The sequence below is a fragment of the Lycorma delicatula genome, chromosome 4, assembly GCF_047948215.1.
Source record: "Lycorma delicatula isolate Av1 chromosome 4, ASM4794821v1, whole genome shotgun sequence".
NCBI lineage: Eukaryota > Metazoa > Arthropoda > Insecta > Hemiptera > Fulgoridae > Lycorma > Lycorma delicatula.
In genome coordinates this window covers 69,052,705-69,071,237 of record NC_134458.1, presented here as the reverse complement: position 1 = coordinate 69,071,237, position 18,533 = coordinate 69,052,705, and the positions used below count along the sequence as shown (strand labels likewise).

The following is an 18,533-nucleotide window of genomic DNA, read 5'->3' as shown; positions in this document are numbered from 1 at the left end:
GACTACACATTGCTTTATTTTCAGAAAAACGTTTTTACTTTTATATAACTAATTCACTTCTCTTTTTTTATCTTATATTTTTTATGTTTGGAATATATTAAAACCTAAAACTTGTTAATCTACCATTTTGCGCTGTAAAATATTACATCAGAATGGATAATTAGTGTGTTAATGGTATAAAAATTATCTGATATCACAAAGGTAAAATAACTCTTACTGTTTGTAGACTTTCAGCTACTTTTCATTTCTTTGCTAAGCACATGATACTCTTCTTTTGTGGTAAAAAAAAAAAAAAAAAAACAAACATTAAAAATGGTTATGAGAATATAACCAAGCATGTTTAAAAACACATCCTAAACGCTTTTACTCATATATTAATGGGTAAACAGGCTCAATTGAGTAATGAACACCCAGAGACCTATGAGTATGGTACTTGAGAATTATGTCGGCTGATTAAAGTATTTTCATCAGAGTAATGAAAACTGAGTGAATATGTTGTAGTTTGCATTATAAATGTCAGGTTATTAAATTCAATTAAATGAGTAGATTGTATTAGATTGAGTAGATTATAATTACAAAGTACATACAGTATCTGTATGCTGGAACATTCAGATCTACAGTTAAGATTCAGATACACTTGATTAGTTGACAGTCGGGTATACAATTGTGGAAAATGTGTTCTGATGTTCCTCAGATATATCTTCTAATTTCCTTTCTAAGGGTCCTGCCTGTTATTCATAACTTTGAGAAGGGGTTGATAGTACAGTACCTTATGAAATGTTCTACTGTTTTTGAGTGATTTGTTTCTTATTTACTGTTGTCAGGTCAAGCATTAGTTTTCTGTTAAATTTGATTCTGGTGAAGATGTAGTTTGCTGGATATATTGTTGTAGTTCTGTAAACCATTTTGCTGAGGAAGGAGTTCTGTACTTCATTTTTTATCATTGTTATTTTTCTCTGTAGTACTGCTGCCTCTTTGCCATCTTTTTGGGTCAACTTGAGATCTTGATAGTTTAGCTATGTTTCTTGCTTTATAACTTAGTTTTTTTAGAGTATTTAGTTATCTGGATTAAAAAGGTTGGACGCAGTTTACTTGCCATTTGGAGTGGTTGATTTTGCTGTATGTTTTCGGTCTTGCTCAAAAGTGTACATTCAGAATCTGCAACATAATTCTGTTCGCAGCTGCTTCCTCTTCACTTTGAAGGCTGACTGGTTTAGTTTTTAAAGTTTCACCTTGTTTGCAGGTTTTCAGGTTGTTACTTCAGTTGGCTGAGGTTATGATAAGAAGGGATGATCTGTAGCCACTATTCAATCCTGAATTCTGTGAATTTAGACAATCTGTAAATACTGTTGTAAGTCTAAGTTATTTTCTGCAATCCCTTGATGGTTGCAAATGTTGAAAGTTCATTCCAGAATGCCATAGACAAACATCCAAACAAATTCTTATGAATTAGTTTTTATTTTTGAAAAGTCTCATCATTTGTTCAGGTGTTGTGATACTGATGAAGTGGACTTAGAAGTTTCTTGACATTGAAACTGTTATTATAATTTTAAAAATACCATATTTTCCGTGAATGTGTCTGAGTTTTCTTTGCTAAATTTACATTTTGTCGCTCTTAAAAGTCAAAGTGTGCTGGTCGTAGAGTACTAGGTGGCCTGCTAAAAAAAATTTACTTACTTATTAACTCCTAGATGCTACAGCCCTATGTGACCCCTGGCCTGCCAAACGTAGCCCCACCATCTGTCTCGATCCTCTGCCTCTGTTCTCCAATTATCTTCAAGTCATGCTCCACATCATCCATCCATATTCCATGGTCTTCCTTTTCTTTTTCTATTGTACATCGTTTCCCTCCATGTCTTCCTTGGCACCCTTTCCTCTCTCATTGCCACATGATCCACCTATCTACTTCCCAATTTAACGAACCTTACAATATCTTCATTTTCTAGAAAGCCATTAATTTCAACATTTTTTTCACTCTCCTCTCTCCATTCTCACAGACAGGTCCAGTGATTCTTTTCATTATCTTTCTTTTAAAAATTCTTAGCTTCGATGCATCATTCACTGTCAACACCCACATTTCAGAACCGTAACATACCACAGGCCTTAACATAGTTTCATCACACTCTTGATAAGAGGTTTCTTAGATAACTTCATGTTAGTATAAAAAAACTCTTGTTACCTTCCATTATTCTTCCATCAAACTCATTGACACTTTCCCCCCAACACCCAAACACTCAACATTCGTAACACATTTGAAAATATAATTTCCTATTTCTATATTTCTTGCTTGTCTTCTACTTGCTGATTGTGATATCTTTATATAGTTGGTCTTAGCTTCATTGATCTCAAGTCCCACAACTGTACCAATCTCCTCCAGCATACCAAATGCCTCCCTCAATGCCAATATTATCCTTGCCATAATGACCACATCATTTACATATGCACACTCCTGCCACAGTCTGGTTATGACTGTCCCATCTCCTACAACATTCCCAACCGTCTCCTGAAGATGCCACATTAAACAAGAGAGTTGACAATGCATCCCAACATTGTCAACTCTTGATAGATTACCCATTTTCACCGTCGAATATGTTTCATCAAAGGTAATCATAACCATCTTAAGTTTTAATCTTATATACCAAATTTTTCAAGTGCCTCCATTACCTTGCTCCTTGATTTACTATCAAAGGCCACTTTGTTGTCAATAAAGAGCATATGCAGATCAATATCATAATCCCTACATTTTTCCTCTGCTTGCCTTATCATGAGATCTGGTCCACTGTACTCCAACCCCTTGTAAAATCACACTGACAATCACAAACAACTACTTCCACAAATGAGTAAACCTTTGTAATGAAATATTTGTAAAGATCTTATATACTATACTAAGGAAGGAGACACCACTATAATAATTATTACTTATTATCTTATCAACCTTTTTAAAAATTGGACTGATCAAACTTTTCTTCCATTCATCAGGCATCCTTTCTTTTCTCCATGTATCAATATCAATTTATAAACTTTCTGCTTTAATCCATCACTTCCATATTTAATCAACTTGCTCATCACACCATCCTCCCCAGGAGCTTATTATTTTTAATTCTGATATTGCATCTTCAGATTCATTCCTGGTAGTATCCGATATAACCATGTCATTGTATAACCTGCCATTGCCATCACCACCCAACTTAAATCCATACATTCTCATCCCTTCTCTTCTATTATGGTTGCTCATCACGGTATGGCTGTTATTAAGTTGTTCCTCCACATCATCCTCCTCCTTCCTATTCAAAACCTCCTCAAGGTGCTCAGTCCATATCTCTAAGACGCCATCGTTATTGATAATCGGTATACCTTTAACAACCCTTCATCCTTGGCTGATTTCTCTTTCTAAATCAATCCTCCATATAAAATCTTCAGCTTTGATTTCTACCGAACAGTACCTTAGTTCTTCTACTTTCCTCGTAATTACCTCATACTTCTTGCTCCTCAATATTAACTTTTCTCTTCTTCTCAATTCATTGTATTTATTTGTCCTGTATCCCTTTGCATCATCCTTTGCGTACCCTTATCTCTCTCTCCATCACCGCCTCACACTCTCCATTATACTACTCATCACCTCTTTGTGCCACCCTCTCTCCTGTAGTCTCCTGAGCCACTCTAGCCCCTTTATTCTCCTCCATTGACTTTCCACATTTACATCCTCCACTTTGTCTCGCATCACTTCAGCAAGCTCCTCATCCAACCTCTCATGGTACCTGTTTCTATCCTCAGCCTTCAACTTATATACATCCCATTTGCATCTCTTCATCCCCCTTTCATTATGTATATTGGCCAGCCTTGGATCTAATTGTGGTTCTTACCAAGAAATGTTCAGAGTTGCAATTCAGCCCTCTCATCACACGTACGTCCAAAATCCCCTATGCGTGTCCAGCTGTTACTAATGTATGGTCAATATGGTTGATCAAATCTGAACCCAGGACTTTCCAAATTCCTAGGTGTATCTTTTATGAGGGAATCTTATGCTCTTAATTACTGTCCTATTATATTCTGAAAATTACACCAGTAGGAAGCCATTATTATTTGACAACTCATGCAGAGCAACAGATCTTACCGACGATTCTTTCCTGATCTTAGCATTAGATTCCCCCAGTATCACTACCTTATGTCATACCTGTGAACCCTATTCACCTTCTCTGCCAATAGATCATAGAAATCCTCCTTCCACCCCCCCCACCACCCCAAAGTTCATCCGCTTCGTCTTTAGGAGCTTACGCAGACATTGCAATAACATTTCTAAATTTATCTCTCCACCTAAATATACACAACCTTTCTGACACTGGTTCAAAACAGCTTTCTTCTCATTTCTTTACTGATAAAGAAACTGGTCTCTCCATAACATGTCCTATCAACTCTTCTGCAGTGTAACGTAGAGAAATCCTTTTTATCAATTTGTCCACTACTGTGCCATCTCATCACCTGTCACCTGCAGCACCACCATATCAATCTTATAATGAATCAGCTCCAATGCCACCTTCCTCATCCTTTCCAGTTTCAACATCATTCTCACTTTCCATGTCACTACTTTCCAATCCATATCCTTACCTCATTTCTGTCACATTCCCCTCATTTACATTCATATTCGTACTGCGTTTAATTCTCCATAAGTCCTGTCAGGTGAGGTTTGTTTCCTGGTTTCGTAACAGTAAATTTTTTACATGGCCAGGGAGTTAGCCTGACACAAGACCACCAACCTTGAGGACCAGGGGATGTTAGTTTGGAGTTCCCTTGTCTTAGGAGGTTTGCTTCTACCACAGCTCACAGAGCACATCCCACTTTGAACTTTCTTTGGGTTTACTCTCTAGGCTTTTTCACCCTCTTCGCCATTGAGAATTTTTTCCTCATCAACCTTCAGGATTGTTGGCCACTTTTCACCTGTTACCCTAGGCAGGGACCCTATAGCAGGGTGCTACAATTCAGAGCCAGATTGACGCTGGTTTTTTAACAAGGTTGATATTCCTCCCTCTCCATCACGTGCATGATAATTCTCCAGACTTGCAACTGGCAGTACTAAAAAGCACTGTTGGCAGAGTTTGCTAAAAAAAAGTAATTAGTCGCTAAAAAATCTCCATCTGGAAGTTGTCGATCTAGGGACGCATTTTTCGTTCACTTTGTGTCTAATTGCTTGTCACAGTATATTTTTGGTTGTTAATTTTTGCATCGATTTTGGAAAGAATTCATGACGTAGCATCGGATATGTTCAGTTTCTTTTCTTCAGCAAGTACTGACAGCCTATCGCTATTCTTAGAATTATTAACTGGCTCTAAATTTTTCTTTCGATGCTTATGTTGAAGAAGGAATTATTTATCTTAAAACTGTGTTAAAAACTGACCTTTTTCTGTTTTTTAATATGGTTTGCATAAAAAGAAACCGTGTTCAGCTAGGGATCTGTGTTGTTCTAATAACACAATATTTTGTATAACACAGTGAACATGTTTTTGTTTACTTGAACATGAATACAACTTATGAAAATCAACAATCTTATGGTCTTAATGCCATTAATTGCTCTATATGTGTCTACTGATTGCCTGTAACAAGTCAGACACCACTCTTACCTAGCAGTTTATTAAATCATGTTATGTTACATAACTAGAACATATGTTATAACAACAAACTAATGTAACCTTCTGTATGAGCTGTTTTTGTTCCAGCCTTTTTTTTGTAGACATTTGCTAGAACCGTTAATTCTGATGTCAGTCAAAACTTAATTATTTAATTAATGTTATATATTGCACTTACTGTTATACTGCACATACATTAAAAAAAAAATTTCTCCTAAAAACTTGGTGTAGGTAATGCAAAACAACATTTTGCTAGTATTTTAAATTACTCATTACTTACATGTTTGAGTACCTGCTTGCTTTGTCAGTGGGAAAATGAATTATATGGTGAATGCGTTGAATTTGTAGTAAACTGCTAAATTTAAATTGAATGTAGTTTATTGTGCAGAAGGATATTGCAACTGTGCTGTTTATAGGCTCAGTTTACTTAAATTTATTGTTTAAAACAGGAGAAAGCAAAAGTGCTAGTTAAACATAACCAGTTATTATAATTTTGTTCTAAAGGTGTAACTCATAACTTGCAGGATGGATTGTAAAATCCATAAAAGACATTGTAAATTCACAAGAGCTGAGTTTTTATTAAAAAATTTCATAAAGAAATCTTTTCTTGTTCGTGTGAGTTCCTGACTCAGTTTGGGGCAAGTACAGAAGAATTGATTGTATGTATTATTTACTGGTTAACTCTGAAGATTTAATAGCTTAGTTTCATGGTTTGTGGTACAGAGAGGTAATGTAAACAGTTGTACATTGTCTAAAGATCTGGAATGTAGCTACATATTTGTGCTTGCATTATGTCAATGGTAACCTCTCGGATAAAAAACTGTTGCATCTGCATTTAAAAGATGTACTTCTAATCAAGGTCAAAAATGTATTATCATGTTTTGTATTACTACATATTGGTGAATTCTTTTCTCAAAAACTGGTTATCAAGCAAAAAGTTTCATTATAAGCTGACAGAATTGGATTGTGCTTTTTACATGATTGCTATTTTTATGTAAGCATAGTTTTTATCTTTGTTGCAATTAATTAAATTTTGTTTGAATTGATTTGTTTTGAATAGATCCACGGCCTTGTTAGAGTTGTAATGAAGCCTTTAATTACTACAATGCCTTTAGTTGGAGGCCTACAAATTTTTTTTCTCAATAATCCTGCAATAGACTTCAATTTAGTCGGTGTGGCAGACATTCTTGATATGCCTGGATTGAGGTATTGATTTTTATTAGTTTTATTTCAGTTTTAAAGTTGTAATGAATTAACTGTATTTCAGTAATAAAATTTTAAATGAATGCAAGCTAATTATGGTACTTTCTCTTATAAAAGTGTTTTTATAAAAATATTTAAAATAGTAATTTATCATTGAAAGTTGGTATTACAGGAACTTTTAGGAACTTTTTTTTTAAAGATGGAATAGTCTAATTGGGGCTCATATTGACTTTCACTACATGTACTATGCAAAGTAGCTCTTTGTGTTAACTTGCAATACTGAGGTGTTTTTGTAGTTCCATTTAACACTTCTCCTTAATTCTTTTATGTTTTATTTATGCTTCTCAGTTTCAGCTAAATTAAACTGGTGGAATAAGTGCAAGTACCACATGGGAAAAATCATACACCCTTTTGTTATGTTGTGTATAAGAATTTCATTTAAGAAGTATGGCATTTTAGTTTTCATTTTGTAAATGATTGGTTTCTTTGTCTCCTTTATATGTATAACATTACTAATGAATTTGCTTATTTGTACTTTTCTTATGGAAGTGATATACATTTATGTGCTATATATATGTAACTTATGTTTCAGTGATTTATTACGTCGTGTTATTGTGGAACAAGTTGCTGCCATGATGGTACTTCCTAATAAATTGCCAATATTGTTAAGTGATGCAGTACCTGCACAGACTCTCAAGTTCCCTGAACCACAGGTTGAATTTTATTTACAATAATTAATTAATAAACAAGTAAATTGCTAATCATAGGTTAATGATTGACAATTATGAGATTATGATTTAAATTTAATCATAGACCGAATCTGTGATTAAACTTAAAAAGGAAAATTTATATAAATATTGGTTATTACGTGGTGAGTGGGATTTTGCTCATTACTCAATACATTGTACAATGTAGTTAAACTTCTCTTTCTTAGTAAATGTGAGGGTTAGATTATTGTAGTGTAGAAATGCGTTTTGTTTGCTGATTAGAATATACTTACTATTCAGAAGCAACTCCAAATTGTATCTGATATATATGTAGGATAAAGAAAGCTAATTGTGGTGGAGGTTTTTTTACTTGTTTCTGTAACTTTTTCTTATTTTATCAAAGCAATATACTTTGATGGTTAAAGGTTTTGGATAACTGAGTGGGTATTAAACAAATTTTTGAATCTATTGTAGCTATGTTAAAAGTATTGATTTTTATTTCTTCAGCATCATCATTCACTTATGTCATGGCAACGGTTTTTTGTGATTTGTCATTCATCTCTGCAGATCTTCAGACTGTTCACCTCTGGTGTAATCTGGAGATAAATTTAAGTTTCTTAAATTGTAACTTCAACATTAGAGTAGGCGTCGTAAGAGTAAAAATATTAACTGAATTCCTAGGTATTATTAATTATCTATATATTTTAATTTTTCTTGTTTTAAGATTTTGGTTGTCCTAAGTTTTTTTTTGTGTATACATTAATTAAAATTATGTTACTGAAATTAAAAAAATCTATTAATGAAGTTGCATTTTTTAATGATACAGTGAGAGTTAATTGTCCATCAAGAGTTGGGACCATGGTCCCAGTGAATATGAGAATAGATGTTTTAACAGAATAAAACTTCAGAAATACTTATTCTTTGCATTATGCAGATAATACAAACTTTTATTTATTTAAAAAAAGGATTACTCTAGAATAGCATAGTATACAACATAATACATTGTAGTAGTATTTTGGCATAACATTAATAAATTTGAAAAGAAAACAATTATAGTACAATAGTGCACATAGATCTAGAGAAAAAATTGAACAGACTAACAAGTTTTATGGTATAGGCTTTGTACAAGTTTTGTAGCTGCAGATATTTGCATTTATTTTTGAAAAAAGTTGTAAAAATCCAATTTCTTTAATATTCACTAGGTAAGGAGGATTCTGATAGAAGATTAGGTATTAACAATTGATAGGTCATATTAAAAATATATATGTATATATATATATATATATATATATATATATATATATATATATATATATATTTAGCATGTTACACACTAACACAGGTTGTCTTACATTTAAAAAAAGATACTCTTGTTCAATTCTTAGAAGAAAAATTTCAGTATTCAAATGAAATTTCATATTTTAAGAGAAAAGTGATTAGTGATAAAATAAAGCCACCCTCAATGTTTTATCATAATCATGAAGTAAGCTTTTATGTTTCAAACTCATCAGCAGACATATAGAGCAGTTAATATAGGAAGAGAATACTCTTCCAGTATACAGTATCTTGAGTACACATCAAGGTGATATTAGGCAGGAAATAGCGCATGTGTAGTAATAAGGTTTATTTCTTGGTCCTGGTGATTAGCAGAGGACAATAGTTATAAACTTGAGATGGATGTAGGAGGTTTTACTGCATTAAATTAAAAAAAATTGTGTTGCATTTCTTTTGACATAGGTTTTTCTGAAAGATTTGATTTACAGATGTTCAAGTACAGTTTATACAATTTAATATTATTTTCTATGTTGTACTTGCATGAAATAGTTGTACCGATTATTTTATTGTAGGGTGTACTGCGAGTCCATGTTGTTGAAGCCAAACATTTGATGAAAAAAGACATAAGCGTCCTTGGAAAAGGAAAATCTGATCCGTATGCGATAATCACAGTTGGTGCCCAGCAGTTTAAAACAAAGACAATTGACAATACTGTTGATCCTAAATGGGACTTCTGGTGTGAAGTAAGTAAAAATTTGTTATTTCTATTTGATATATTCATTATAATTAATATAATGAATTATTTATTAATAGGTTTTCCTAGTAAAGTATTGACATTAATACTAAACTATTGTGTAATTGTACTTTACTTAATTATTATGAAGTATTTTATTAATTACTGTTTTTTTCAGTAATGTGATTTGAGTGCATGGTATAATTGTTTGCAAAATTCTAAATGAGTGATTTGCTTTATACCACTTAGTATTAGATTTTGCTTAATATTCTTTGTTAATGATAGGTACTATTTATATGCATTTATCCCTTTTTTTCTCAGTGAATATTATACTTTTAATATATTCTTGTTTAATATTTTTATAATATTTGGATAGTATTTGTTTGTTTAATAGTTGTAATTATTTATTTTGTAAATATCTTCAAAATGGTGAACTGTGAAAACATAAGTAAATCTCTTAAAAAAGAATTGTAAATATGTTTGTTTTTTTCTAGTTAGTATGTTATAGTATGAGTATGTATTTATGAAAATAAGACGATTAATTATTATAGATAGTAGAATTATTGGCAAAGATGCATGTCAGTTGTTTAATAATAGATACAGCTGTTTTGTTAAAGTAATAGAATATAGAAATTATTTATATAAAACTGAGGGTATGAAAACTGTGTTTTCTTCCATTTTTTAGAAAATGTTAGATTTAATAATTTTTAAAACGCCCATGATGTTTTTTACAAAAGAAACATATTGTGGGATCTAACAAGTGCTTCTGGATAATTTTGATATTGTTACAATCGTCAGTGCAACACAAATTTGACTGTAACAATTTGAAATCAAAACAAAATGATGAATGTAGATTTCAAGCTATTTAATGAATAAAAAGGTTCACTTGGGATGGCAGTCTCTTGTTCAAACACAGTTCCAACTGAACATTCATTCTGCTGTTAGAAGTAAAATACAAAATTTTCTTACTTAGTATGTAGGCTTATCAACCAGTAATCCATAAAAATATTTTTATTTCATTTATAAATTTAGATTAAAAAAGCATCAATAAATGAAATAATGTAAATAAACTTGTAAATAATCTGCTTACTCATAAATACAATTTACTGTAGGTTATACTGATAACTAAAGTCAATAATAACAAAATTGTAGCTACATAATACATTGCAACCTGATAAAATGATACGAGGGTAAGTCAATTATTATGCGCAATGTAGTTATAAATTTTATTGCAATACAAATAGGAAACTTACATGTACATCATTTTTCAACATAGTCCCCTTGTATTTCAATGCACTTGGTCCATCGTTGCACAAGCTTCCTGATGCCCTCATAAAAGAAGGTTTTCAGTGGAGCTGCGAGCCAGGAATGCACTGCTTCTTTCACTGAAACAGTGAAAGTGTACCTTGGACGAAACGTCCAAGGTAAATCGATGGCCCCTTAATGCCTCTTTGAGTGGACCAAACAAGTGGTAGTCAGAAGGGGCAAGATCAGGACTATACGGAGGATGAGCCAGTACTTCAAAGTTGAGTTTCAGCAGTGTGGACGGGCATTGTTGTGCAACAACACAACACCTTTTGACAGCAGTCCTCGGCGTTTTCTTCAAATTGCAGGCTTCAGCTTGGCTGTAAGCATCTCACTGTAACGCACACTGTTTATTGTTGTGCCTCTTTCCTCATAATGTTCCAGTACTGGGCCTTGCGAGTCCCAAAAAACCATAATCATCAGTTTTCCTGCAGATGGTTGGGTTGGGTCTTGAGCTTTTATTTGCAGGACGAATTTTGATGTTTCCATTCCATACTCTGCCGTTTATTCTCCGGCTCATAATGATGGATCCATGTTCCATCACCAGTGATGATTCTGTCTAAGAAGATGTCCTGTTCGTTACCGTAGCGATCCAAATGTTTTTGGCAGATGTCCAAGCACGTTTGTTTATGCAACTGTGTTAGTTGTTTTGGGACCCATCTTGCACAGACTATGAAACCCAAGTCTGTTGTGGATGATTTTGTAGGCAGAACCGTAACTAATTTTCAGACGATGTGCCACTTCATCAATATTTACTCGTCTGTCTAAGAAAACCATGTCACGTGCACGCTCAATGTTTTCCTCATTTGTGGCAGTAAACGGTCGTCTTGCTCCTTTGTCGTGCGTGACACTTGTGCGACCATTTTTGAATTTTTCAATCCATTCGTAGACACTCCATTGCGGCAACACATTGTTCCCGTACTGTAACAAAAGTCTTTGGTGAATTTCGGCCCCTGATACACCTTCCGACCACAAAAAATGGATCACTGAACGTTGCTGTTCTTTGGTGCAAACAGAAAGCGGAGCAGCCATAGTTAATGGCAGGGCAGCGATAATGGAACTAACTAACCTAGCAACATCAAAACTGCACAGACATAACAAGAATTAAACCAAGCATGCGTCATTTACGCAACACAACAGTACTACCAACATAAACAAAAATATAACTAAATTGCGTATAATAATTGACTTACCCTCGTAAAAACCTTCATAAAATATTTTCAACCCTCGTAAAAACCTTCATAAAATATTTTCAAATCTACCTCCATCACAGTTTCATTGTTTTTTCAATTTTAAATTGTTATTGTTAAATTTACATTACACTGATAATTGTAATTATATTAAATTTATTACAAAATACCCATCAGATTCTGCAATATGGTAGTTCTGAAAAATAAAAATTGTGGGTGTTTTAAAAATCATTTAATTGAGCTGGTACATGATAAAATGATAAATAAGGTTTAGAATAGCAAATTTTTATTACTGTTAGTAATTTTTTTTTGTCACTATCTTTACTTTTACTTTTTTTATGCTTTTCTAAAAACTACTGAAAGACTTTTATTTTAATTTTTACACCAATAGAAAGAAAATCAAAAACAACATGGAAATTATACACAGAAGAAATTGTTTTTTTGCTTTTTTATTATTTTTTTTATGAGAATAATATAGCAGACACCCTTAAGCTGTATGGAAATAGTATAATAGTTGTAAAACAAGAAATAAACAAGTTTTAAAATTTGACTTCATCTAATATTCTTTAAGAAATGCTGCGTGTTACATAGTGTAATGTGATTGTTCCACGATTCCTTCATTGTTACAGTATGGTGTGGTAATATTATATTTTAAATTGTGTGATTAGTAGTCACTGTTGGCTCATTTAACTTTTGCTGTATATATGATTTTTTTAGGTAGATTTCATAAGAAAGCTACCTATTGTAATGGGTACCATGATTTGACTTCCAGAAAATTTTGACATATCTTCGCGTATCACATCTCCAAGACCTCAAATCCACATATTTCACTTTCTTGTAGACACAAATTGATACATAAAATATAACAATCCAAAATCTTGGTCCAGCTCATTAATGGGCAAAATCAGATCATGGGGAATGGGGAGGGGCTTTTTTGAAAAAACAATATATTTCTATAACTTTTTTATTAAGTAAAAAATCAAATTTGTTTAAAGTTCCTACTATTCTTTGGATAAGGGCCTAAAACTTATCTGAGTAAAGTTTTTTGATATCATCAACCATTGGCCCAGGGGGTAGAGAAAATGGGGTTTCGAAGATAAAAAAAATCATACCTCCCTTAATAGGCACAGTATCAAATCGGTTTAAAGTGATTGTCAGTCCTCTAAAGATTTCCTAAAACTTTTATCTGAAACAATTTTTAATATTACCAACCCTTATGGGAAGGGATGACCAAAATGTTGCTGGAATTGTAAGAAGACTGATCTTATTGTATTCTAAACATTTGAAATTTTTTTCACATGCAATCATTGTTGTATTGAGTAAAATTGAAGTTTTTCTTAACTTCAAAGTGGAAATCTTTTTTATCCCCTACTTAGCACCAGTGAAATCTATCTCCACCTTCTGGCTACTGAAAGGGATTTTTTTTTGTTTGATTTATGATCATTTCCTGTTGACCCTTTAACTGTTGCTGAAAATGTAATTTTCTCATGTTGAGTTTAGCATGGCTTTGAATCTAGGAAAAGAAAATGCGCATAATATCTGTGAGATAGCAATTTTTTGTTGTGTTTTCATAGATATTCTGCTTATTTTTTAATTATTATTGTGCAGTTACTGTGTCTTAGCTGTATTACTTTTTACTGTTTTATTTTAATAAGTTTTGTCTTCTTTATGCCGATAAATCCAGAATGATATTGAGGTATTTTGGAAAATGTTTTTGTTTCACTAATCTTTTGTGTTTTAACAAAGAACTTAGTGTCCTGTTCCTTATCTTTGTATTTTCCATGCTGTTGATTTGTCGTGGCTGATCGTAATTGTCTCTGGTTTGTTTATTACTGTTTACTTCTTTATAAACTTATTATTAACCTCTGTAAAAATTTTTGTTGACAATGTGATAATTTCATCACCACTTCATATAAGATTTCTTCATAGGTTGTTAGAATTTGCCTTCCTGCTACCAGTAACTTTTTATGTGATGGTGAATTCAAGCCTAATTTATTTTGTTAATGGTTTTACTTAATGGTCTAATGTATATAAAAATTAACGAATGCTGTACTACTGAACTGGATTATTTTAAAACTTTTTTTATGTTTGACAATTTTTGAAGTTTATTATTTTTCTTTACATTTTCTGCTCAAGTTGATTTACTGATTTCTATAAACATTTGTTTGTTTTTAAAACAAAATTTATCTGCATGCTTTTAAATTTGGTCTTAATTAGAAATTTGGATCTGATTGGGAAAAGGTTCCTGGTATAAATGGGGTACCTGCAAAATTACTACACAGTGCAGGTGAGGAAGCAATAGATAGATTATACAAACTGGTGTGTAATTTATACAAAAAAGGGGAAGTTATGTCAGACTTCAAAAAGAGTGTTATTGTCATTATATCAAAGAAAGCAGGAGCAGATAAATGTGAAGAATACAGAACAGTTAGCGTAACTACTCATGCATAAAAAATTTAACTAGAATTCTGTATAGAAGAATTGAGAGGAGAGTAGAAGAAATGTTAGGAAAAGACCAATTTGGTTTCAAGAAAAGTATAGGGACAAGGGAAGCAATTTAAGCACTCAGATTAATAGTAGACGAAAGATTAAAGAAAAACAAACCAACATACATAGCATTTATAAACTTAGAAAAGGCATTAGATAATGCAGACTGGAATAAAATCTTCAGCATTTTAAAAAATTTAGGTTTCAAGTATAGAGATAGAAGAACAATTATTAACATTTGGAGGAACCAAACTGAAACAGTAATAATTGAAGAGCATAAGAAAGAAGCAGTAATAAAAAAGTGAATCAGGCAAGGATGTATGTTTCCTATCCTTGTTGCTTTTTAATCGTTACATAGAACTAGCAGTTAAAGAACAGTTTAGATCTGGAGTAACAGTGCAAATCGAAAAGATAAATATGCAACGATTTGCTGATCATATAGTAATTCCAGCCGCTAGTAAAAAGGATTTAGAAGGAACAATGAATGGCATGGATGAAGTCCTACACAAGAACTACCGCGTGAAAATAAACAAGAACAAAATGAAAGTAATGAAATGTAGTAGAAATAAAGTAGATGGATCACTGAATATAAAAATAGGTTGAGAAAAGACTATGGCGATGAAAGAATTGTTATTTGGGAAGTAGAATTACTAAAGATGAACGAAGCAGGAGTGATATAAAATGCCAAATAGCACAGGCGAAATGAGCTTTCAGTCAGAAATATAATTTGCTTACATCAAAAATTAATTTAAACGTCAGGAAAACATTTTTAAAAGTACATGTTTAGAGCGTAGCTTTATATGGAAGTGAAACTTGGATGATCGAAGTACCTGAGAAGAAAAGATTACAAGCTTTAGAAATGTGGTGCTATAGGAGAATGTTAAAAATCAGGTGGATGGATAAAGTGATAAATGAAGAGGTATTATGGCAAATTGATGAAGAAAGAAAAGCATTTGGAAAAATATAGCTGAAAGGAGAAAGACTTATAGGCCATATGTTAAGGCATCCTGTAATAGTCGCTTTGATATTGGAGGGACAGGTAGATGGGAGAAATTGTGCAGGCAGGCAGAATTTGGAATATGTGAACAGATTGTTTGGGATGTAGGATGTAAGGAGTATACGAAATGAAACAACTGGCACTAGATAGGGAATCTTGGAAAGCTACATCAAACCAGTTACTTGACTGAAGACAAAAAAAAATTGAAAATTTTGTTTACAGGTCTGCATTGGCAAATGAAAGAAGTCTTATTTTTCATTAAAGAAAAAAGTAAAAGAAGTCTGTTAAGTTGTTAGTTAGACACATTTTAAGTGTATGGTTTGAGAACATGGTCCTGTTTTATTGCTTTTTATAAAAATTGTTGATGTGTTCAGATATTTTTATATAGATAGGCTAGTGTGTTGTAACAAATTTCTAAATTAGTTTCTACAGTTCAGTAAGTTTCTAATACTTTATCTTAATTATATACAGCAACAAACAGTTTTTTGTTTAGAGTACAATGATGAACCAATTATAAAGAAAACTTAAAATTACAAAGTATTAGTACTTTAGTTGTATTTGTATTCTTAAATTTCTGCTTCTGTGTTAATAAGATTGGATTTAATGTGTATATATATATATATATATATATATATATATACATTATTATTATTTATATATATATATAAAAGTATGACCAGTGAATTTCAGTTATTTGAGGAGAACAATTCAGATCCATTGGCCTCTGAATTATTATTGCACCATTTTTTCTGTTTATGAATTTAGAAAAATTTTATATATCAGTAATGGAAATTATATACATAAAATTTTAAAGGTGTATAGCATTCTGTTTATATAGGAATATGAATAATAATTTGTACAACAAACTTGTTCATAAAAGAAAGCTCTCTTACTGCTAATTATTCTACACTATTCCTTCTACACAGTTGGTAAGAAATTATAGTCAAATTTATTTAATTTGTTTGTGAAAATAATATTTTATGTAGTTGTCTCCATGTTGTAGGTCTTGTGTAACCTGTCTTTTTATGTTTTTTATTTTATTTATTGGACTGTCATAAGGTGGTATCACACTTGAAGCTATGTTATGCTGTACTTGTTTTACACTTTTTACACCTATTTACTCATGGTGTCTTGTGCTATTTTACAAGAGTAATTACATTTTCCTATTAAACCAGAAATTATAAGAAAAAAATAATGTAGGTACAAATTGTATTGATCAAAACATTTTTGCTAATTAATGCACATTAAGATTTCTGAATTATTTACATTATTGAAATTATGCAAGTCTAAGTATATATAATAGTGTAGTGCTAAAACTGTACCTAAAAGTTTATGAGAAGGATTTATTATAAATAATTTCGCATTTACAATTGACCTATCGTATTCCATTTCTTTGAAAATAGTTGCCGATACCTACAGACAGAACTTCATTCCTTCTCTCTTTTTTCTTTTAATAATGATTTTCTTACAGCTACTTTATGATAATGTAAAAATAACAGAACTGCATGTAGAGTTAATTAGTTGTAGTCCTTAATTGTACATACTCATTATATCTTGAAGTTAATAACTTAAAACAATTCACGTGAACCAACCACTATTAAAATTATTGGCCAGCTTTTATATTAGGGGAAAATATCTTACAGATTTATTTAATGTTCTGGATGAGTAGGAATTTATAATTTGTATTTTATACTTTTCCTGTGTAATATCTGTGTTGAAGTGTTGCAGTCTTTCATACAAAATTACTTCACTCTGCTTTTCAAAATTAACTACTGTTTTAAAGTATAGCGTAGCATAATGTAACTGTGTAACATGTGGAGTAAAGTGAAGCTTGTATAACTTTACATATGAAAGCAAATTATGAAAAATGACATTTCATTGTCATTGATTTAAATTGATTAAAAAAACAATGTTTCTCACAATAACATTTTCTGTTTTTTTAAAAATATTATAGAGATGAAATTTTAGGAAAAATTGAATTATGTTACAATTTATAGTGAATTCTGGTTAATAAGACCATTGGTTTTTGGGGCAGCCGTTTAATGGAGGCATTTTTGTTAAAACAGAAACATATTGGTAAAACTGCAAAATTACGCCAGTTAAAGGTCCAAAATCCCGCTTATAAGGCCCACTAGCTCATTCATTTCTTTCATTTACTTCTAAAATATCACAATTTTATTAGTGATTTAAATCACTTGAATGTTGTATTGAGGGAGGTAACTTCCTTCTATTACTGGTCTGCACAGTACATAGTGCATGGTGACAGATGACATGCAGTTATGATGAAACAAATGTTTTTATTTTCTTCATTGCGAGTCTGTTGTTCATTGTGTATGGTGCTGCTGTTATCGTTTTTTTGTAATTATTTTTAATCACCTTTGCTTATCTTATTACTTTTGTTAGTCATTTAATTCTTTTAATCACTTTTATCGTTTTACTTTGAAGTATTAGTTTAGTTAAAAGTCGGTGTTCATAATTTATTGAATTCATCACCATGCCGTGTAAAGACATTGGCAGAAAGAATTGCTTTGCTAGACAAAATAAAAAGTTAGTTTTTCAAACATGGCACTGTTTGGTGTAATAACTATTACATATAATTTTAAAACAGCTTACCAAATTCCAATTTGATTTGACTGCTTTCGGCTATTCTGCCATCTTCAAGAGGAGTATAATTATGACTAACATATATAAAATTATAATCTTATATAATTAAATTATATATATATATATATATATATATACAACAATTGATTATTTTGTTAAAATTCATCAAAAGTTAAACTTTCAAGTCTAAGTGACTACATCCATATTGTAATAGTTTTGCAATTGTTATGAGCTCTGTAAATTATAATCCAAACAAATTTATGGAAGTATGGGATTACTCTTATAATTATTATAACACTTTCAATCTCAAAAAATTCCATATATACAATAATAACAGATTAATAAATGAACAAATTAAGTTTGATGATAATATTTTGTATAAGCAGATAAACAATAATAATTAAGTTGGCT

The 18,533-nt window shown here is 31.6% G+C and overlaps 1 protein-coding gene across 3 annotated transcripts in view; it reads left to right on the top strand.

Moving 5' to 3' along the window:
• Esyt2 (extended synaptotagmin-like protein 2) overlaps positions 1 to 18,533 on the top strand; it is a 96,241-nt gene that overhangs the window by 9,973 nt on the left and 67,735 nt on the right. For all 3 annotated transcript variants that reach the window (XM_075363263.1, XM_075363261.1, XM_075363262.1), the window contains exons 6-8: positions 6,682 to 6,827; positions 7,417 to 7,537; positions 9,379 to 9,549. In XM_075363263.1, coding sequence (XP_075219378.1) covers positions 6,682 to 6,827; positions 7,417 to 7,537; positions 9,379 to 9,549 — 438 coding nt within the window. The remainder of the gene's footprint in view (positions 1 to 6,681; positions 6,828 to 7,416; positions 7,538 to 9,378; positions 9,550 to 18,533) is intronic.